Raw genomic sequence first — 24807 nt, forward strand, 5'->3', positions numbered from 1 at the left:
GTTGCAATGTGATATAACTTTGATATTATAATGTAACGACCGAATAACAATGGACTAGGGAATCCCTCTGATACACCACTGGTCACTTTAAATCTCAGCCTGATATCCTCCAAATATTACTTTTTGATATCTGTCGGTCAGCCACCCTCTTATGCATGCTAATATTATATAATCCAGTCAAATTTTTCCAAATTATGCAACAATCTCCTATTCTGTAACTTGTCAAAAGCATATAAAGTCTAAAAGTGCTATAGTATATCCATTAATGTTATCTTTCCCCATGGTAACCTTATTATAGAATGTTACAAGTTATAAAAACATCACCTTCGTTTAATAAACCCATGCTGTTCATTGCAAGTACAGATTGTCTTACAACCCATTTCTGTATAAGAACTTTTACTAAATTTCTGAAATCTTCACTACCACTCCAGAAATACCAAGTCGAAAGATAGATGCAGTCTTTGCACACATCTGCTGTGTTGCGTGGAAAAAAAAATATTGTCATATTTTTTTTCCACGCCTGTGGAATCTTTCCTGTTCTGAGGCTCAAATTCTATAGCTAGTAGAAGAGTCAGCCAGTTTGCATGAAGTTTTTTTTAGCATTCGTGCTAATATCCAATCGGTCCCTCTTGCCGAATTCTTATTCAAATATGGAAATCACATGTTTTTAAACATCGAGAGATTTCATTCAAACACACAACATAACCTGAGAAGCTTCATGAGTCGTCGGAACTACATTATCAGTACATGTAGAGAAAATAAATTAGAAAAAAAAACAACAAATAAAACAGGTGTCACAGAACATTAACTAATTCTGATCAGAAGCGTGTAGTCTCCATACCGGAAACAACGTAACGATTGCTAAAACAAAAATATTCGTCATCAGTTGGAATACGCGTTCATGTTTGTATAAAGTTAAAATCTGTCAACGAATAGTGATAATTAAATCAAGATTTCATGTCGAGAATATATAAAAGGAATACGAAACTAATGCTATAAATTCGTTCTATTAAATTACGCTCGTCCTATTTCCAAGTATAAACACAAAAGAAAGAGTGATTAAAATTAAAGTGCCGCAGATATGTTCATTCAAGGGATGCCAATATAAATATTGAAGACTGGCAATTAAATTCTGAACAACTTGCAGTATTTTGTATGTAAAGCATTATAAGTTGTCAAACTCCATATCTGATTGACCATATGCGTATATTTCCATGTTATATACACTGTTGCCGGGTTCATGACTTGAGTGCTAGAATATTTTTTATTGCCACTACATTTGGACGGCTTTTAATGTTAAAACGATTCTAAATGATTAGGCATACTGAATTAAATTAAAGCAGTTCCATTAAATTTTATCACGATTCACTGTTAAAATGTGTTATTTCTGCGGAACTATTTTAATGGCCTAACAAAATTGTGGTACGATAAAGAACGGTGTCACTATTCAAGAATGCTATTACAAATGTCTACAATCGTTTACTTGTCATAAAATGTAATTGAATGGTAAAGCAAGTTTCGCTTTAATTAATTCACTTATTCTCGATGGAAAATCTTTTCCTTTATTTACATATGAATCATTTGTGTGAACCTTCCAAAATATTAATAATGATCACTTCCAAGACTCTCTTGCTATACTTCTCTTAGAAACCATTTGGAACAGTCTTGTAAGACTAGCATTCTATAGTAATTACTTTAAAACAGGGAGGACGTTCATTAACATTGTGATTACGTAAAACTTCAAACATATCTAACTCTGTCATCTCTAATCTTTCGAACTATTCGGTCTCGCCTTCCATCCATATTTCTTTCGATTTCAGAAATATTTTCCTGTAGATTATGTGGCTACCGTGTAAAAGTCCAACAGTTATAAACTGAGACTCCTGATTATTACGTTCACACAGAGAAATTCCAGTCACTAACCGCCTAAGCAAATTTTCAATATACCTAACGAGATTTTTAGTCTGTAAGACGCATGAATTTATACATCTGATCATCATTTCATATCCTTCAAATGTTGCCAGCTTTACATGCATGCAACTCTTCGTCATTGTTGTATAACTTTCCCTGTTTCATAACTTCTTCGTTGTTATGAAATAGGGAAATTTATACAACAATGACGAAGAGTTGCATGCATGTAAAGCTGGCAACATTTGTCCTTTTTTTGAATTAATAAAACATGCCACGATTTTACCTCCCTCCATTCAATCATGCGGTTGGATAATCGAAGACGAACTAAAAGATCGATTAATGTGTCGTATCGTGTATTTTCTCTCTTTGTGTGTCCTTCTCTGCTACTAGACGTTCTCTTAAATTCATTAATGATTAATGTCGATGCAGTTATTGTCCCTAGATAATGCGTCTCTCCTGTCATTAATAATATACTGTATTCGGTAATGCTGTTGGGTTCTCTTATATACATAAGAGCTTTTTTTCTTTCTTATTTTTGGGTCGCTGTTCAGTCATAGTAAACTAGATGCTGGTGAATTATGGATGGTTTCATATCCTTTCAGAAAAATCACAGTAGTGAGCGGTACTTGCATCAGGGAATAGTCCTATTGTGTTCTATGACAGTGAGCGACAGATTTGTTTTGTTATTAATAATAAAAACAGCACACTGAATTTCATTCATAAATCCTGCAACAGTTTCCATATTACAGCAAACATATCAGATATTGCGTTTTTTATTGATTATAAGGATTCTGGGTAAACATATATGGTATCGATTATTCGATCATACCTATATTTAACGCTAAAATATAAGAAAAAAAAATTTAACATTTCAGAAGGGATATTTTCGGATTTGACGCTTAAAAGTCTTCTTGTTGAAGCCTTCCTCAATTTGAATTGAACAATCAGGAATATTACAATGATTACGGAGTCGAATTTTGATTCTAAATCATTGTAATAATTCAATAACGTCGATAATTTAATACATACTGTATATTACATCATAACAACATCTTAGGAATATAAACCTTTTGATTTATTTTGATCTCGTTCGTTAAGCGAACAAAGTTTTGAGCTCTACCGTATATTTTTTTCCTTTTGCTTTCATCATCATCATTTTCCTGATATGTAACAGTAAGGAGTATTCAGGCTATTATGACAACCATACACGATTAATCTCATATTAAGTTTGATACAATTTGTCTATCAGTTGTCAATAGCCAAGTATTGTGCCATCTAACAATTTCGGTTTACTAAACCACCGAATTCACCTAGAAATTGGTCTTCCTCTCGTCATATATATATATATATATATATATATATATATATTCAGCATACTACCAACCATAGTAGCATTGCTTAGACTGTTGTCTATTTCATATTTAAAAGGACATTTTCAATAAAAACGATGCCTAAATAGCTGAAATATTACCCCTTGTTATATAGGTTCTCCTTTGAGAATGCTCGTTTTCACAAAATATGATATTGGTTATTCAGCTTAGTTTGAAAATCATGTGGACTTCCACTGGCCTGGGTTAAGAAGTACACAAACATCCGCATAAAATAATGAGTGAGATTTGATTATATTATTCTAATATCAGGCTCAATGCCTCTATAATGTGAACCTTACAGAGGAATGAGAATGGAAATAGTGTTCAACCCCTGATTTTATATCAAACCATTTCGTATTTCCTTCAGTTCTATCTGCTAACTTACAATTTATATATAGATTATGTATTGCTCTTAAAATTTTCAAATTCTGGGAACCATTCATATGCTTTTTCTAAATAAACAAGCAATTATTCTTGCATGCATTTCACCTGCAACACTAACATAGAGAAATTAATGGAATTCTCACATTCATGTTTTTCCAATTTTATAGATGGGAAATATGATCTCTGCTCAAGTGATCTGCAATTAGACCGTCTGAGTTCGTTTACATATTTCTGTGAATTATCTTAGGCCAAGGCCAATCTGATGGCGTATTTGCTTGGAACTTTCTGCATGTTTTTTTTTTTTTTTTTTTTTCCCCACGACGGCTTCTTTTGCTTTCTATGCCCGTTCACTGCGATATTTTCTTTCTTTGCAACTTCATCTCATGCATTCCTAGCTGAATCAATTAATTCAGAATTTGGACTGACACTCCAAGGTTTGGTTCTTGTTCTAGAAGTGTATCATTTTTAATCCAATAATGTCCATATAGATGAATCTACAGTTTCCCCTTAAAGGATACTCAACTTTATTATTTTTTAAACTTTCTTACATGCTGCTACTATCCATGTGATTCGTTTTTTAATCGCAATTAAAGTGATGATCACTTCCAAGCACCAACGCACTATACACTTTTGAATGAAAAGCGAGAATGAAGATATCACTATCAACACTGACATGGTTAATGAAGCTTTTATTTCTTGTCTCCATGTGAATTTAGTACGTTTTGTTGGAATATCGCGTTATGCCGTTTAGATATCCAACGAAGCCCACCTTTTCCATTTTGTTTGTATCAGCTGCATGCTCTTATGACTCAAACATTCATCCCCTTCTTCCTATGGTGGACAATAGGAAGAAGGTACATAGGTACAAATAATTTTTGTTCTCCATTTGCCCATTTCAGTTTGTTTACATAACTGTATTTGAGATTGCCTTCCACTAAAGTTGTCTGTTTGTCATTCCTCGAATATAACATCCAGTTGTCTGTTACCTTCATGTTTGGTGGTGAACGTTTTTTTTTCTATTAATTGTCATTCATCGAATATAACATCCTATACTTAATATTTATTAATATGTCACTTTGATCATCTTCTTTGTCTCACGAACTCCAATTTTGACTACGTGGTTATTTTCCAGTTCTACTGGAGGTTAAATTTTCTTTACTTGGATAGCGATGAAAAGAAATTTATGTTGGTAATTCTTTTTTTTTTTTTCAATTCTTCTTACGTTGGGTTTGTTGTTCTTCAAAATGGTCAGATGCAGTTGTTTCACTAGCTAAATTCTCACTGTTCGCTCTGGCTCTGATATGAAAACAATGGTGGCCTTATTTAACTAGGCAACAGCCAGCATGAAATCTCATAATGTTGCACCATCGTGTTTGCTTCTGGTTTAAGTTAATAGAGTACAATAGTCGAATAATTCCTAAACTTGCCATTCCGTGCGGTACCCAATGGATATCTGTTAACGGTGTGCACCACATCAAGGGGAGGACCGAAAATCAGGTCAGAAGACCAAGTGGGCTATTTACAACTGCAATAATTAAAAACTTTTACTATTTTCTACGAGAATATGTCCATCCTCGCCCATTTCTAAATTGGAGGAGGGTAGGGAAGGTCAATTAACGTGATTGGTACAACGAGCTGCTGGCTGACCCGGTCGCGACCGAATTCCAGCATGAAGAAACACGAATAGTTAATGGACATAATACAGACAGGAAACTCCTGATGGAAATAAAAATATTTTCATTTGCGTACTAAATAGGTGATATGGCTTGCCTTCGTAAAGTTTGAGTTCTTTTTTTTAATTTTAATCGTGTCAATTGGATCTTTAATATGAATGCCAGTTAACAGAGGTAATTATGCCGTGTTGATTGCTTGAAGAAGAATAGTTTGCGAGTAGAGGACACACGACAAATAAAGTTGTCATGAGAGAAAAGACAGACCAATCTGCTGCGCATATTTTACTCCAATACTTTTTTTTATCTTTATGTCCTGATTAAATTATTAAAACTGATTTTACAAATATTTCTTTTAATACTTACTTTATGTATTATTTTAAAAGAAAGTGTTGTAAATATTGTCTAAGATAATTGACGCAAATAATGTCCACTTATGAAAAAATTCCCAACTACTAGAGTTAATGAAGAACGTATAGCAGTTTTATGTCATATATGTAAACGTCTTCATATAACTTAATGAAGCCGTGAATTTCCATCTGAGGTATCAAATACTATATAAATAAATTGTTTTATACAAAACAAGGAAAACAGCCTAATTACTATATCAGATTCACAAAGAGCGGAACAAATGAACTCTAACGCTCTTCACTCTCATTACTACATCAGAGGTGAAGGGACAGAGATTCTAGGACTCGATCTATCAACCACTGAAGTCAACAGCGGTAAAATTAAGTTAATCATGATAATACTGCTAATAAAGGTGTTAAAAGTAGGTTCTGCTGCTGCTACTGCTTTGGGAGTTTATAAAATTTAGAGTATAAAGAAGCGCTAAAGTTTCTTAACAGTTTGCCATGACAGAGCAGAAATGGGAACGACAAATGCATAAAATGATTAAATAGAATGAGATCCCGTGATATCTAGGCCTATAAATGGTTCAAAATTTTCCTTTTACTATTTTACTCTTAAATAACAGAAAGATGCGTTATTCATGTACTAATGGACAGCAATGTTTCTGATATTCATCACACTTAAATAAAAGATATTATCACGTTGTCTCCAATTGGGATAAACGAATGACAAAATTAGAAATGTGAACTAGAAAAAAATGAAATAACATACAATAGAATAACTAAATAAATGACAATATGTAAATTTTTTGAGTAATGCAACTATCATCGCTGAGAAGATGAGGTATGGAATGTGCTGCTAGAAAATTTGAAATCCTAATTGTCAGTGGAAAGGAGGAGGACATAGATCCAATAACGCACATTATAGAAAGATAAAATCTTCAGAAATATTGACTGCTGTAGATGACAATACGTAGGCTGATTTGGTGATTGTCACATATCCTCTCATTTCCACAAATTTAGAAACTCCGATAATCGGGAATTTTCACCTTCATGAATTTGCTGGATTGAAGAGAGATGGGGGATTTTTAAACTATATATGTAAAAGGGGCCATCTACAATAGGATAAAAAAAAGAAGAGGTCATTTTAGTTTTGTTTTTACTCTCTCTCTCTCTCTCTCTCTCTTGACAGTGATGAATTCAATAATCGCTTGTGAGACTCTGAACAACTACGTGCTTGTACGTTAAGGATTCGTTGCGTCGGTGGTCCCATATTTACAACAGAAGTTAAAGAACAAATCTTCAAACCAGTTCTTTGACTTGTTTTTCAACTAGTATGCGCAAGGCCATACTAGGTGAGTTGTTGTACCATGACGAAATCCTTTAATCGTGTTAGAGATATTTCTTTGTTCTGCATGAAGATATAGTCAAGGGAATCTTCAGAGATGGAGTGGGATAGCGAGAAAGGTTTTGGTTCAGCAATGTTTCAGTGTGGGAACGAAGTGGACGAAATACTGTACAAAAGGATGGCGTATGAATATTAGATACAAAAAGGAGTATAAAAATGCAACACCGTAAAGAAATGTTCTTAAAAATGATACTCGGACGATATTTCTTACGTTCCTTTTGTTAATAGCCACAAGTGCATTTTCTTTGCTCGTTCTTTCCGAATTAATATCTCGCGCTCGCAAACACATAATTTTTGAATTTTTTTTCTGTTACTCCTTTTCTTGTATATTTCTGAATTTAATAAGCGACTATATATTTCTACTCGTGTCTCCTGCTATCGTAGTATCGTATTATTAAACTTATTTACCTCATTGCTGTAGTTTCCCCTTTCCTTCCTCCTCTCTGGTACACAAGAATATGGATCCCCGATTTCTTAAGTTTCTTTCCGTATTCGTCACACTGAAACGAAGAATTCTAACTATACTAATTTAAAAAAATTACTCAACAGAATTAATATTTAAACAGTGACTATTTAAAATATTTTTCCACTTATCATTAAAAAGCCTATTCCAAATGGTCCCGCACATTGATCTATAAATATGTAATTCTATTAATTCATTGAGAAAAGAGTTTGGTATTTTAAAAGGTTTCTCACAAATTTTTCTTTAGGTCTCATAATGAATAATTTAAAAGAATAAGGAGGTTAACCTTATATCAAGACGCGACGTCTCAGTTGCTCGTATACGCAGATCCTTTTCTGCTTTACCAAAGTTAATCCCTAGCCTCTAGCAGAAACATCCAGAGAAATATTCACTCTAGCACAAAAGAATGTGACTTTTCTTGTCATACAAAAGAAAGTTCTCTCATTCTTAATGTGAATTTGAAAGACCTGTACCAAACATACCATTGAAAAGGTCTGGAAAAGTAAGTAATGCAAATACATTTATACTTTTATATAAAATTTTATTATATATAAGATATATTATGTACTGTTTAATGTGACACTGTCCAAATAATTCGAGTGAGTTCCTAAGCAAACACGGTACGATTTATGTGTTATTTAAAATTTGCTGCCATTTGCCCCTGTAAAGGTCGGTCGCCTGTAATGTTTCAACTGGGCAACTATACAAATGCGCCAAGAGCCGACTGTTAACCGATGACATGGTACTTTTTGTACAACCTTCCATGGCTAGAAAATCTTGACTAATTATATAATTTTTTAAATCATGTTAAGTGAAAAAAAAATAAAAACAGCTGGCTAATTAAATGATTAATTCGTAACAAATATTACAAACTAATTCCAAATTTGTCCTATATATATATATATATAATATTTTTTACATATCTGAGTAACAATTTATGATATAGTTTCATCAATCGCTTAGGGAAGACATTTCAGTGGCAGCTTTTTGTTTTCCTGGAGATAGTTTTCCTTAGTATTAAAAAGAAAGTTATTAGTGGTGGTGGTCTCACACCAGAGGAAGAAAATCTAATACTTTTACGAGCATCAGGATTTTCGTTTTGAAAACGCAAAGAAAATATCCACTGTACATTAAGCCCAAGAGTTTAAATAACGTTAACCAATAAAATATGAATTATTTAGTGATGTAATAATTTTGTATATGTATGTATTATAATAATTAGAGTGAGTTGTTGAACAAGTTCTTACATTGTACGATTTTCTGTGTGATTTATTTTATAATTTGATAACTTCACCATCAATAAAGCCTGCTCACTTGAACTCTTTCAGTTTCGCAACCTTACAGATGCACCAAATGCCATTATTAACCCATTTTATTGCTATCCTAGCATCAATAATATATTATATACGAGCATCATTTACAAAGTATGGATAAAATAAAATTACTTTATTGGTCAACTTAAAATGTGTATAGAACCTGTAAAGATTTCTTAGTTTTAGTAGACGTCTCATTAGATTGTGAGCGATTTATATTACTTAACTAATTGAGCTTGTTGGCGTATCTACGTGACAGTTGATGGGTTCCTCTTTTTGCAGACTCTCCGCCTTTTAATTAATAAACTATTCGGTGAAACAATTTGTGGGAGGGTACCTACTTTACAAGTCTCCATCTGTACTGAATCCAACAACGCCATCTATTGCCCACCACCACTAGTATTTTAACAGACAATCACAAACATCCATGATTTAGGTAGGATGGAACCGCAACCTTTTGGCTGGACAGCGGAGACGCTAACCATTCGGCCAATCAGGCCGGTAACAATAAATAATCTTGATAAGGATGAAAAGAAATATTTCAGATAAGTAACGTTATAAATAATGATCTGTTCAATATAACATAGAATGCATATTTTAATTCTTAATCTTCGTCTACTAAAATAGCGACCTCCTTCAATAACGTAGCATATATCATATCTGATAATACTAACAACAATTAATTTGAAATGTTTCTGAGATAGGCATGATTCAGTATTAATTGTTTACAAAAGCCACGAGCTGTGTTCGCTTCATAAATCAATAGTACTACTATTTATATGAATAATGAAAGGTATGTTTATATACATTTCAATATATTTCAAACAATCTCCTTCTCGTGTGAGATACCTCTTATGTCCCTTGTGTAGCACTATAAAATAATCAAGATGTAGAATTTGGTACGTCATTTTCCTAAGCTATCTAAGAATAAAAATGAAGGCAAAATGGGGAAGATGAATAAACTGCACAAAGCTATGGGAATTTCGAATGCCAACGACTACTGTTATATATTACGTGCACGTTAGTCTACATTCAAATGAAGCCAAACGATATTGAGTGCATTGCAAAGTCTAGCATTTATTCTTGACTTCATCGGTGAACATTTTCTTTAACATTCGTATCTTTGCCATATGTTATATTAATGTCAAAATTCTCATACTACTTTTTCCGAAAGGAGAACGCCGAGCGTTATGGTACCATTTGTCACACACTCATTGCTAATATGGTCTCGAAGCAACGTAATCCGATCGTCGTACACGGTTTCCGGGGAAGTCGGTTAGTGAATTTAAAAAAAGAAAAGGGAAAAAAAAGAAAATGGAATTGCGAAAGGAAAGGAAAAATATGAGGACTGTAAGAAAGAGAGATTCGCAATCGAGGCTACGATGATACTGATAAGAGTGCGAAAGAGAAAATAATGTAGAAGGCGGCTGAATGAAATGTTAGAAATCCACTTCAGCTGTATTATTAGAATTTAGATCCACTATTAACATACCTTGAACCACTGCTATAGTTACTATTGGAGCTGCAAGAAATGCTGATAATTTATTGGCTGTTGCAAATAGCTTCGAACACATGCACTTGTAGAAATCAATCCAGCAATTCTAATAGTTATTTTAACATTACTGGATTCCGAAACAGTGTTATATTACAAGCTTGGTAATTCAGATTGTGTGAGGCTCTTTGGCTACGCAAACTGCAGAAAAACGTTCATTGTAATTCACCAAGGATGCAACGTTCAGCTCACAAAGAATTCCCCATCTTTTTTTTTTCTTGCAATATTAGGTTGATAAATACATGTCATGAAATAATTGTCTATGACAATAACAGTGAAAGAGAAGCTGGGAGATTTCAGCTGTTTTCCGTTTATCGTGCTAGGTTTGCCCGCGGTGACTGTTAGCCAAACAAATTCGATTTCTTGTCTTTAATGAGGTATAAGAAATTTCGTAATACATTTGGCTTTCAGCAAAATATAAGTCATTCTCTGACTTCTAATTGGTCACACTACAAATATAAATGGCATTAGAAACAGAAATATGCAGGAAATAAAACAGATTCAAAATAGGAAAGAGTAGGTGAATTAACTGCGAAGTGAAATGCGTTGTTTGAAGTAGATCCTATAACTTGACATTACAGCCGTGTTTTGATAAACTATAATAAATTCGAAGTATTATTGCATGACATCATCAAGGGATTATTGTGAGAAAGCAGTCCACACAACTCAACGTTTCACTAACTGATAACACACAACGATGCTTACCGATTTCTAATCTGTAAATTGTATGCATTATGTAACCGATTTTTCTGTATGTGGGATGAAAAACACTATTTATTAATATAAATAACGTGAGTTTATTTATTTATTTATAAATGAGTTATGTTTATTAATGAGTTATGTTTTTTGCTTTTCTTGCATTCATTTAGACATGTTATGTGGATAATTAAAAAAAAAGTGCGACATCTTGAGATGATATTTGGCTCTCTCGATAAGTCTGACTCCCTGAAAGTATCTGATGATGATAATAAACAGTGATTTAATAAAGAATTGAAGTTTCTAGAGATATTATCATCACGACAATTGTTTGATAATTATGATAGTGGTAGAAGCTAAACAACATTTAACTGAAATTTTTCAACTCAGAAGAAAACCTCCATATTCGTTAAAAAGTGAAGGTAGGGTCATCAACCCTCAACCTGTACTCATCTTTGTTACTCTCTATCATGTTAGAATAAATAAACACAGATACTACCTTTTATCTAATGACAAATTCTCAGCGACGTGGATGTCATTAATGGACACAAGCAGGCAATGTATCGTGGATGGCAATAATAAAAACAGTACATTTTGTAACAGCATTCTTGTATAGTGACACTATTATTTTCAAAATAGTTACCCTGGAGAGAACGTTTATTTAATGTCCCCAAGTAATACTATTAAATTTGAAATAAAAATCGAAATGACTCGATAAATTTTAATAGTGGTACTGAATATCCAATTTCATTAAATTCTATCCATCCAGCGCTGGCTTATTACTGCCAATTTGAATAGTTTTCCATTTTTTTTAACACAAAGCATATCAGGTAGGAATGAAAAGAAAACATAAATACGAGGGTGGTATGAAAGGTTCTCGGCCTAACAATGAAAAAACGAATTTATAATTTCAAAATTATTTTTATTTTTCAACGAAATCTCCCTTAAGACTAATAAATTTATTCAAACGATGCTCCAGCACCATTATCTGGTCCCTGTAGTAGTTCTCAGTAAGATCTGCAAAATACCCCTCTACAGTTGCAATCACCTCTTGATTCAAAGAAAAATGCGGACCAGCGAGGAAGACTTTTAGTTTTGGGAAGAGTTAGAAGTCAGAGAGAGCCAAATCTGGGGAATAGGGTGGATCTTCCAATAATTCTTAGTGCTGATCCCCTAATTTTCCCGTTGCCAATACACTGTTGTGGACAGGTGCATTGTCCTGATGAAAGATGATTTCTTCTTCTGCAAACCGGTTTTTTTCTCACGAATTTTTTTGTCTAGTCTGGTAGATTAGAATAATATTCCCCGGTTATTGTTTTACCCTTTTCAAGATAATTAATAAACAAAATGCCTTTGGCATCCCAAAACACCGATGTCATGATCTTTCCTGCTGATGGAAAATGTTCTTTGTCGTTGAACAACCGGCTTCTGTCCACTGTTTTGACTGCTCTTTGGATTATAGTGTATAATGGTGAATCCAAGTCTCATCCATAGTAATAAATCGACGCACAAAATAATTTTTATTCTTGTTAAAACGCTCCAAGCACTGTTCAGAGATTTTCATGCGAGTGCGTTTTTGATCTGCTGTGAGCAAGCGCGGCACCCATCTTGCGCAAGGCTTTTTCATTTGCAGTTCTTCATGCAAAATACCGTATTTTCCAGTGTATAAGACGCTCCTATGTATAAGACGCACCCACCCAAGAAATTTAATACAATTTTCTGGAAAAAACCTAAACTTTAAAGTATGATTTTCTGTAGGCGGAGGTCCAAAATGTCTTTCAGCTTCCCTATTCCGTGTTCTTCCGCATATTTTACAACCTGCAATTTGTAACTTGAAGTACATGAATGTCTCCTGTTTTTTTTTTTCTTCACTAAAATCTAAAGAGAAATATCAAACTGAACACAAAATATCTCAACACGTCAACTCAATACTGATAAACATCGGTAACTGATTAATCGGATAAGATATTATGAAACTTGAATAGGAACTCCCCGTTCTTAGCCAATGACGCGCTAGAGTCACGTGAAGGTCATACATCAGTTTGATTGCACCATTAACCGCCTACAAAGATCTTGGAACATAAAAGGGAGTGCGTATGACTTTGAAAAGAGGAAACAATCTTTACCTTCGTTATATAAGACGCACCCCATTTTTAAGATGAATTTTAAGGTAAAAAAGTGCGTCTTATACACCGGAAAATACGGTATATCCTACACGTTATTTTGAAATGCCTACAGTCTTAGCAATTTCACTCACTTTGACTCTCCAGTCATCCAATACCATATCGTCCACTGATCAACGATTTCTGGTGTTGTTACACTTTTTGGACGTCCTTCACGTGGATCATCTTCAAGGCTGGTACGGACACGTGTAAACTCGACAACCCATTTCTTAATTGTCGAAAAGGAAGGAGAAGAGTGCCCATAAACTTTAATGAACTTTGAATGAATTTCTTTTGGCGTTAAACTTTCTTTTACAAAGAATTTTATAAGCGCACGATACTCAATTTTATCCATTTCAAGGGATACAGAAAACACTTTTGTTTCAGACAGCTGTCATAAACCAAACTACATTTCGAATTCAAAAATATACAAAACAAAATTATATCCACCAGCGAAGCAAATTCAGTTGTTTCTATATACAATGATGTTTTTGCAACAGAACACGAAAATTGATTACGGAAATGCATCTTTTTGGAGTTACTTGTTTCTTGCCCGTTTTTAATTTTTACAAAATTGTAGCGCACTGTCATCGCTACGTCAATTTCACCATGCACGAAAACCAGAACGTCAAAATTAAAAGAAAGGGGACGGTTTAAAAGACCATCTTTTAGATGTTTTGGCTAAATTATTCTAAATGAAATATCCCCCTCTATCCAGACGCCCCATTCTCCAACATGGATTCACATCCCACTGTCAGCATGGAAGTTTGTGCATGGTTTTAAGTGGGAAATGAATTTCATCAACTGATGCGAGTCTAATACTGAGATTCTGCTTAAACTTTGAAATTATATTGAAAGAAGGAGGGATATAGAATATTTTTTAATTGAAATCCTCCTTCCCTGAGGGAGAGTTACATAAAATAATCACAAAACAACTAAAATGACTTGTTTGAATAATCGTTTGATTCTGTTTTATCAATTATTTGTCCAGCTCGTATTTTTATCAGATATATTTGAATATTTACGATTATCTTGGATAGCACGTTCGCCCTCTCTGACTATGCTCAGAGATGTCCCAAAATATTGGTCATCAACATTGCTGAAGAACTCCATAAAACCCCTTATATTTTACTGCGATACAGAAATCGAATTAAGAAAGGGAATTTTGTGACACTTTCTTGTGTCATTTTTAAAATATTTTCTAATTTTCTATCGGGTTGGCAATTTCTTCCATCCAAGTAAATATCCAACCAAAAAGAAAGAAAAAACCTTGTAGCTTTATATATTGAATATTTATTAGATTACTGTAACAAGTTTTTACAAAAATATTTGTTTTTAAAGCAATTCCACGTATAAAATACAAGTTTCACTAGCCAGAAACGGACGGCGAAGTAAAATGTAACTGAATAGCTAGATTATTCAAATACGCAAAAAAAAGAAAGTTTTTAAAAATATTCATTTTCAGGTTTAAATAAATACTCTTTCTAATCTATTGTGTCCTGGTAGTTTAATTTCGCGCTGCTTGAACATTTTCATCCGTCTCCCAGAACAAGATTTATTTGCTTCCTTTGGTTGGTACTGTTACAAAATTGCTTGTCAGCAATTTCTGCGCTTCCGTATACAAATTAAATTTCTTCCACCATGTTAATACGCGGAAGAGAAGAACTCCGCTTCATCTGTGCATTGATGTTCGTAAAGACGGAGCAAAAATATTGGATTGTTAAAAGTACTAAAAACAAGCCGATATAAATAGAAGGGCAGTTCACAAGCTGTGCAAACGAAATGGGTACGGCGTCGTAGTTACTGCTGTTATTGTGTGATATTGGCAAGATCCTCTGGTGACTGAAGTACTTTTTATCCAGAATTTCTAAATTAGAGTTAACAGAACTTACATCTGTTACATTACAGTGTGTTTTTATTAATTAAAAAGAGCGTATCGAAAGATGTTTGGTTACTGTACTTCTTCCAGAAATAAGCCTTGTATATGGTAATATAAGAAATATGTTAATATTTTATCTTCCAAATTCGGGAATGCATCTCTGGTTAGGTACTATCTACATGAGCATGAATAACTCACGCTAACAGTCGAACGTCTTTATAAATGTCCCACTCGTACTAGGACATCAATCGTTGCTACCAGATATGCTATGGAATGCAGATAAGATTTTTGGATCTACTAGCTGGTACTGATACAAGTGTCTAGGTGTATAAGTAATTTGTAGAATTGCTTATACGCACAGGATGGACCGGAAAGTGAGACAAGTAGTCAGCAAGCTGTTGCTGCAATGTGTGCTCACAGCCGTGAATAGATGCATAGTGAAAACATTCGAGTCTGTTGTTTGACATTGTGAACAACAATGCCATCTACTATTCATTTCCCTAATTTCATTTCAGTTTATTGCTTCTTCCATAATTTCAAACCAAAGTCAGTGCGTTATGTATGTTAATTGCGCATTTTCTTCTGGGTAATTTATGTATTTTTTCGTAGATGAAAAACAAGTTTCATTTAATATTCTGCAATTTTCACGAGACTAGCTAACCTACCTGTTGCTTTCAGCCGATAAAACCCTAACAAATAATTCTACCTAAAGGGATTCGATCCAAGTATTTATAACAGAAAGACAAACGTCGAGTCGCCCACGCAAACGTGCTCAGAAGATTATTGAAGATTATTTTCCCTTACGTATTAATTCATCTTTACGGAACAACAATTAAGACGATGAACAGTTTTATAAGTCTGTGTTTTAAATTTCCAACTAGAGTAATCAAAGGCGTTTTCACTCTCATCGGAAAAGCAACGAAATCCCTTCCCTTTTCCCCCTTTCAATAGTTAGTAATAAAAGCAAGAATGAAACCAGTTTCCACTTAATAACATGCTATTAATCCTAAGATGAACTAAAACTTTGGGAAAAAACATTCCTGACTTACTAAAGGGGAACAAGGATTTAATTATCTAAGTGAATAAATTCTTTTTATAGATCATTGTTAATCCAATGCGAAGAACTGTTAGGAAAGCCAATTACAGTATTCTACACTTAGACATGTTTACACAATACCGGATGTCAACTATGAATCACACTTTTCAGATGATTCACAGTGAAAATAAATGGGCAAGGGGGAGAGAAAAGGATGAAATCAAATATTCTCGCGCTATGGTCAGGTAAATGGATGCTGTCACATAGTTTTTGATATTATATGGCATGAAATATCACTTCCTAGCACGCAGAATTAACAAATGTTCCTTCATTTTCATCTTAATATAAACCCTGAAGCAACTGTTGAACTGATACGAAGAAATATCGCATAAGTGCACAAAACAAACATTAATCTTAACTGCGGCATCATTCCTTTATGATTAATTTAATAACCTTGTGCCGTGTGGAAAAATTAATTACTTCTTTATACTTTATTTAAGTCAGTCAGTGAACCCTGGAAATTTTAAACAGAATCAAACTTACGTTGATTAATTGTAAAAATATACAATGAAATATTACAATTTAATATTTTAACTGATAATATTATGGGCTTATTGTTTTAGTTTATCCAAAAAATTTGTATAAACTAAAAACGTTGGATATTTTTATATTTTAGTTAATAATTGACTAATTCTGTATTGAAAGAGTTTAACAATGCGAAGGTAGTTCTGATGATCTTGTTTGGAAAATTCAATATGGAACGATAGACAAATCTCAATTTTCTTTCAAAAAATGTATCTAAAAACAAGTGTTTTTTTTTTGAAAAACTTAATTGAAGAAATTGAGTGCCTTTGGTCAGACTCCAGTTTTCTCCCTCACTACTCTCATTGTTGACCAAATTATTCAGATCATTAATGATAAACAAATATCCCAAAGTTCAATTTATTAAGTATCCAAGTTAGAAATGCTTTTTAAACTGTGATGTCTATCATTTATTATGAACCTTTTCCCAAAACTCACCCGCGTACCGTACAAGACTACATGGGTTGTCAGATTTCTTATATCAGCAGTTAATTGTAACTGCGTGTCCTTAGGGATTCATCCGATTTGTGAGGGAAAAGATATTACTTTCAGAAACATACAACTGATCTACTTTTAAATTTATCCGAAAATTTCTGGGTTACAGAAAAATTCAGAAGAATAAACTGCTCAACCACAACAATGATTATTATACAACGATAAACTATGCAAAAAGGGCTTTCAGACACTGATTGTGAAGTACTGCGTTCTTCATCAGGGATAATTTATAATCAGAATATTCAACAGCACAGAAATATCATACAACTTTCCCTGATAACTCGGTGAAGTTACGGATCAAGGTCAATTCTCAAGACACTAATCTTAGAGAAAGTGCAATCGATATCCTCCTGTTGGAAATCAACATAACAATGAAAAAATAATTTCAACTATAATCATGCTTTCTTGCATTTTATTTCTAATATCGAGATCAAAGTGATGTGAGCAGTTGACAGTAAATAATATATCCAGAGGTCGGTGTCACTGTTACATCGTTGCCTCGTGACTCGTTCACGTGTGATTTGCTGAAATGGAAACTCGGGTATTGTTTAACATGCGAGATATTTCACTGAAGAATAAAGCGTGTCTTTTTTTCATTTTATCTTTCCGCAATTTTACAGATGCCAACACAAAGATAAAAGAATAAAGAAACAAAAGACCACTGAAAACAGATAATGACTATGATTTCTCCAGTTCACCAGCTATTATCCACTAGCGTGAAATCGAAAAGGAGTCTTCCGGTCACCAGAGCCTGCATTGCATGCAAGTATACCAGCAATGAAAAGTATTAGATTTCGGTGTTAACATCAGTTCACATCCAACGTACGGGGATCCTCTTAAGAAAACACGGTCAGTGAACTTCTAGAAAGCAAACATTCTATTAATTTAAGGAGGTAACAAAGTGACAAAAGACATTTTCTGATATGCTGAGTGTAGCATATCAGACAATGTATCTTCTATCTATTGCAGTTCGGAGCATTAACACACACACACACACACACACACACAGGATGCAATCTTATATGAGACCCGACCACACTTAAAACAAAAAGAGGAATAAAATGAAGATTAAGTACAATAATTAATTAGCAATTAGCGATTATTAATTTTCTTAAGGACGGATGTAATTAAGATACTCAAATGTTTTGAAGGATTGTACCAAGGCTATGCAAACGAAAAGAATGTTTGCACTTATTAATCCGCTTATCAAACGGAGTTATTAAATCAAAAGTTGTTTCAGGAATAAATTTTTCAAGTTTTGTTTTTATGCAACTTCCACTAACTTAAGATTTTCTGTAAATATCTACCACATTCGTACTGTGAGTGGTCTAAGGATTTTTATTAGAATGTTTAACAAGGACGTTTTATCAATTATATGCACTATCTACCAATAATTTTCTGGACACCCCTGTTATTTGAAGTTTCGGAAGAACATTTCAGGTTTATTAACAATATAAAAACCAGTGTACAGATAGCAGGAAGCAGTATTTCCTCGTAGCAGTAAAATACAGGTGGTATGGCAATACGAAGTTAACTCATTGACTTCGAAAGAGATGTCATCGTGTGCTATCACATTGGTGACATGTCTAAATGTGAGATTTCCGTTCAAATGGAGCATCCAAAATCAATGGCTGGCGATGTGATCAACAAATGGAGACGTTCTGGCATCATTAGTGCAGGAAAACAACCAGTGCAGCAGCCAAATATGACTCACAGGGACAGGAGGGTGTTAAGACGGATGGCAAGCAAAACTCGGCTACAAGCAGCACAGATAATCCGTGATGAGATCCAGAGCGCTAGTAGCACCCTAGTGAGCGCTAATACTGTATGAAAATAACTCCATTTACTGGGTGTCCACCGAAGAGCATCGGCACACATGCCGACCTTCACAACAACTAACAAAGCGGCTCTGTTTTGGTGCAAAGAGCGTGTGAACGGGACAATTGACCAGTGAAAAACGGTACTCTGGAGCAATGAATCAAGGTTCACCTGTTTCCAGTCTGATGGCAGGGTGTGGAGGCAGCCTAAGGAACAAATTTTACCCACAGTAAAATTTGGTGGTGGAGGAGTAATGGTGTGGGGTGCATTCAATTGGTTTGGAGTGAGACCACTGGTCGTTGTCCATTTCCATGAAGGCAGCTCAGTACCTTGATATTCTAGATAACCAGGAGCTGCCTACACTATTGAGTTTTTATGGAACGGACCCGTGTTACTAAGAATATGACAATGCCCATGCCACAGAGCCAACAAATATGGAGTATTCAAGACTTACAGGAATTTGATAATTGAATAACAATATATGAGGGGAATTATTCCATTTTATTCGAAATATTTATATTAAATTCATTACAAATAAGAATGTTCTCCGAGTTCTCCAGCTTTTTCCTTAAAGATCACGCTGATCTGTTTTCAGTTTGTCAGCATAGCAAGTCCACTTTGCATAAATATGCACATATTAATCAAATTCAAATACAATAAATCATTTTAGTGAGCTATTCCTAATTAAAGGTACAAATCATTCAAGAATATCTCAATTATGCAATAAATATTAAAAAGAGGAAATCGTGTCGTACGTAGCATAAGTTAAGGGAATGTTTTATAATACATTGTGTGCGTCTTCTTTTTCTCCTTCCTGATGTATAGTTATACGAGATTGCGAATGTGCAAAGTATTATTCGGAATGGTTGCAATTGTTGATGGCATCTGTCACGCTCGCAAATCATTGTTTGCAGTTCATATATGGAAAATTACGTTGTGAATTCTGTATAGAAGGTTATATATATATATATATATATATATATATATATATTTCAGTAGGGCAGTTATCAGTAATTTTCAAACAATTGCTTTGATTATTTGCAATTATGGCTATTACCATTATTGACTATAGATGGCGCTTCACTAAAGGAAAATATCTATGGAAGTCACGTCGATGTTATCATAGGCTACAAAAACAACTAAAACTCAGTAAGTGGCATTTAATCGGTAAGCTTATTAAAAGGAATGATTTCTCTCGTTTGGAAAAATAAAAAACAAAATCTTAGAATTCAGTTTAGTATTTCAAGTAATTCGTTCCCCTGGCAACGCACAATCCTATGCTGCTTCGTATTCTACATCTTCGGCTTAATTTTTCAGCTTGAGTCAAAATCAATACAGCATTTTCGGGATTAAAGAATCGTTTGATTCTTTACTCTCGAAAAGAATGGTTCTTTTTATTGCCCACTTGAACTTTACTGTCTGCGTCACTAAGCTGCTAAAATAATTTTGCAGAAGCATTTGTTACTTTTTTCATGTTAGCGCCACCTAGGTGTCAGACTAGTAATCATTTTATGTTACTGCCTGCTTCTTTATTATTTGATTTGCTATATCCATTTTCGTGTACATCAGTCCAAGTTGATGCTGGAACTTTTTGAAACGCAGACGAGGCCTGAATGTTTTAAAATCTAAGAGCAAAGAAATTAAAATTAACTGAAACTAATTTGGTTGTTTGGCTTACGCCAAAGCAATGGAATTTAATCTCGTCTGTTCCGCGGAATGGTGAATCTAAAGCTTTCTTAAGTTACTTTGAATTAGATTCAAAGTAACTTAACTTTGCTTAAACAATATTAATGACTTGATATTGGTTTTTTCTTCTCGTTGCGTGCAGTGAATATCCTGCATGAACAGAAAAAAAAAAGCTCAACTATGATTTCAGTGGGAAACTATAATTAATTCTACAATAAGTGATAGCCCAGATAGCTTTAAACTTGGTTGCTTGCAGACGCTCATTAGCACAGCTGGAAAAAAAGAATGAGGGGGGGGGTGAAGTACATTTTGGTACAAGAAGATTGGTACATTTTCTTCTTGCCTTGTGATTTTCCAAATGTTGAAGTACTTTGTTTTCCTGAAAAAAAAAAAAAAAAAGAAAGAACTCTTTCCTTCAAACTTTTATATCATTGTTTGTTTAGCATTTAGAAAGTCTTATAAACTTTTCGATTAATTCCCGAAATGATTTTCTTTCTTAAATGAATAATTGAAAATAAAGGGGGTTCCCTGTTCGAATAATAAATGATTTCTTATATTATTAAAGAGAAGATCAAATACCTTTCCATAGAGTCATGATTTAGAATTAATGCCACGAAATCAGTAATTCTTTTGCCCACTGGTAAAGAAACCGAAAGCACACACAAACACTCTCTCTCTCCTGATGCATATTTATCAGTGCTGGAAAATAGTTTATCCCTCGTATTTAATTCAAACAATTTCTTCTTCCTTCTGTGCTACTCACTAAGGATTTCAATGCTGCTCAAAATCATACAGCATCTTTATGAACTATCACCTAAACAACATTTACGACTTCACAACTAACTGTTTTCATAACTGACCGCTATGGAAACTCGCAGTAATGTTAAGTTAGTAGGTTTCAAAACGTAGTCATTGATGATGAAGAAAAAATATGGACCGCAAGAGTTCATGGGCTGTAATTCCTCTGTAGGAATTACTTCTACCGCGGACGGTGGGTGTTCTCGGTAGAAATAAAATATTTCATCAAATATTTTCCTATTTACATAATATCAGATATTAAACTTTTCAGTGCTTATAAAGTGCCCTCTCGATACTGATACGAAATGAGTGAATGTATCAATCAATAATAGGCAGTTACCTTACTGAAAGTTAAAGGTTTGAGTTATCACTCCTTACTACCTGGTCTTTCCGGTGACTCTTGTTCGTTGAGGTAGAGAGAGAGATTCATGTTACAATTTCTGGAATAAACTAAGTATAAGCAGGAAGAAAATAACTAATTTAATAACTAAATTAAGTATTTACAACATAACGTTTCGCCAGCTCAAGCTAACATTATCAAAAGGCATTTTTAAGATACACGCTCAACGTAGGACTGAATTAAAAAGACTTGAACAAGGCCAGTCACGTGCATAAAAGGCGACAGTGGCACACTCTGTTGTGATGTTTCGCGCTTATTGTTGACTGGTGGATAGGATGGTGACTCAAAATGCATGTAGCATTACACCTTTCTGTTAGATCCAACGAGTTTTGCAACACATAAGCAGCTTCCGGGTACAGTCTCTGAGATTTGAACTAGGATCTATTCAAATTACAGAGATTGCTACAACAGAAGCGGCTCATGCGCTAAAAACCTGCTGAACTAACAGTAATGTTAATATGCTTCAAAAAGAAATTTTATATATAAAATACAACATTATCCCTCTAATTTTTGCCATCCCATATGCAAATGAGAAATTTTGGGTGCATGTTTGGTGACTCAACAAGGTCTATGTATGCTGCTTGTGACTCATAATAGCGAGTCACTAGCAGCTAATCCCCAATTACTTCGACAAAAATCCACACCGTTTGCAGGAATTTAAGTGAATCTATTATTCAGATCAGCCTTTCTCAATCTTTTTACCCTGTTGGAACTCTTGAAATAATTTTCAGGTCTCGGCGAACCCCTGCATAAACATTATTATATCTTTATGTTTATGCATTTGATTCAGCAGAACCCGGTTTTTCAACCCTGATCTATACAGTGGATGCTGTAAACAAATATGCCTATGCAACTAGCATTATTTGGCTGAAACGGCTCTGGCTAAAGTACGTAATTAGAGTGTTTTAAGTAGGAATGGGTTAGAGTAATATTGGAATGGCGACATTCGATAAATTACGAAATAAAATACGCGACAAGTATGATTTGTCATATAATTCTTTTTGAGAGTGCGCTGAGATTTCAAAGAAAACGGATTATTTTCTGAATATTTTAAAACATATTTTAAAAAGGATAGTGTTCACTACTTTCTACAAAGCAAATTTAACAAATGGCTAGTACGATAACTTCTAGATTCAAGTTTTATTTTAATATATTTTACTACTATTACAGTGGAACTACTTTAAATTCGAACACCTCTGTCGCCATGTACTTAGTAATTTCTGCAGGTGTCCACAACTATTTTTATTGTAAGAAATGACTTCGTATTTATACAGGCAAGCAATTGAGAACACAAAACAGGACATTTAAGTGAAGGGTTATTACTTATTACACAAAGACGTTCTAAGAAAATGAGACGTTCATCTCACAATATCTCCTATGGAGTTCAATCTGTTTTCAGTGTCGTGACTTCTACCACTTCGGTCAACTTAGTTTGCACTGAAGTGTCACATGGACAAGGATCCCGATTCCTCCAACAACCATTTTCTTTTACGTGTCTCTTGAGGTACCTTAGTAAGGTAAGTGACCTCTTGTGTGTTTCCCTCGAAAGGCCTCACGTGTTCGGAACCTTAACACCGACTCTGTGTTATATCTTCAGGTATAACAAACCGGCTCCTGCTTGGATAAAGCTGTTCGGTGGACAAAAGGTCGTGGAAGCCCCCAAGTTCCTCAGCACGGGGATTATAAACAAGTTCCTACTTATGGGTTTTTTTTTGTTATTTCATTAGATAAGGAGTAATTTCCTTCCATTTTTAGATGTTCAGTTACGCAGAATCTAGAGGATTAGATGGTTATGAAGTATAAGAAATAGCTCTCATGTTAGATGGAGCAATGCTCATAAGGGAAGTGCAAGTGAGTCGGCATTTCTGCCAGTACAAACTAAACAGACTAAAGCGTTGGAGTGGCAGAGAACAGAACAAAATTAGACATAAAAGGCCTCGTTTTAGAACTAAATTGCATTTAATACTAAAGACATATACGCTTTCCTGATTTCTATAATAAGAATGTACTATGATTTTCTGAGACCACGTTGAGCAGTGGCAACGTCTATTGGGATGACGATCATATCCATTGCACATAAATGGCTTCCTACCGCATTTCAATATATGACATATACTGTGGTCAATTATGCTGAACATCAGAAGGTGGAACCAGAAGAACCGAAAAGATGCACAGAAAGATGAACTTCAATTCACCTAATAGATGAGCTTGAATTATGGACATAACTGAGATGTCAGACATAAAACAAGTCGTTTTAGTGCATCCTACGCACTAAAACAAGTTTAGTGCGTAGGATGCTGTTCTCAAAACAAAGAATTTCCAATGAACGGATAGGGGTTTGAAAGGATATTTTAATGGAAACTCATTTAAATATATCCACTCAATGTTCATCACTCATCAATTTTTCGCCTTCAGCATAGCATTCAGAAGGTAGTTTTCATCACTGTTAAAACAAGTGGACACATGAAAGCGTGCAATAAAAGGAGTATATTTGTCATTTTTTTTATCTAATTAGGTCAAGCAAACTCATATTGTCTCACCCAATCCTTCGACGTTTACGTGAAAAGTTTCGTATATACTTTTGACCTTAAATGTAAAGGATATACAGTCATGATAATGAGTTGTCATTAGAGAGTCTGCAAGGATATACTCATCTTCAAAAGGGTTTCGCGAACGGTAGAAGAAAAAATAAACTCTTAGAGAGACTATTTCTGACCTTAAAACATGTAAGTTATGCCTTGTGAAGAAGTAAGTTTTAAGAATAAACTGTTTTCTTTCTCAACTACTCATAATTACAGCCGTTAATTTGCAGCGTTTGAAGTAGCGACTTCATG

General features: G+C 34.2%; 1 protein-coding gene across 1 annotated transcript in view; it reads left to right on the forward strand.

Moving 5' to 3' along the window:
* Nucleotides 1-23776, forward strand: part of LOC150094405 (uncharacterized) — a 184784-nt gene extending 161008 nt beyond the window's left edge. The window contains exons 12-14 of the mRNA XM_090412461.1: nucleotides 16258-16439; nucleotides 23373-23490; nucleotides 23729-23776. Coding sequence (XP_090268587.1) covers nucleotides 16258-16439; nucleotides 23373-23490; nucleotides 23729-23776 — 348 coding nt within the window. The remainder of the gene's footprint in view (nucleotides 1-16257; nucleotides 16440-23372; nucleotides 23491-23728) is intronic.
* The last annotated feature ends 1031 nt before the right edge of the window (nucleotides 23777-24807 follow it).

The sequence above is a fragment of the Typopeltis vanoorti genome, chromosome 22 (assembly GCF_054136105.1).
Source record: "Typopeltis vanoorti isolate ZY-2024b chromosome 22, IOZ_Tvanoo_1.0, whole genome shotgun sequence".
In the NCBI taxonomy this organism is placed as follows: domain Eukaryota; kingdom Metazoa; phylum Arthropoda; class Arachnida; order Uropygi; family Thelyphonidae; genus Typopeltis; species Typopeltis vanoorti.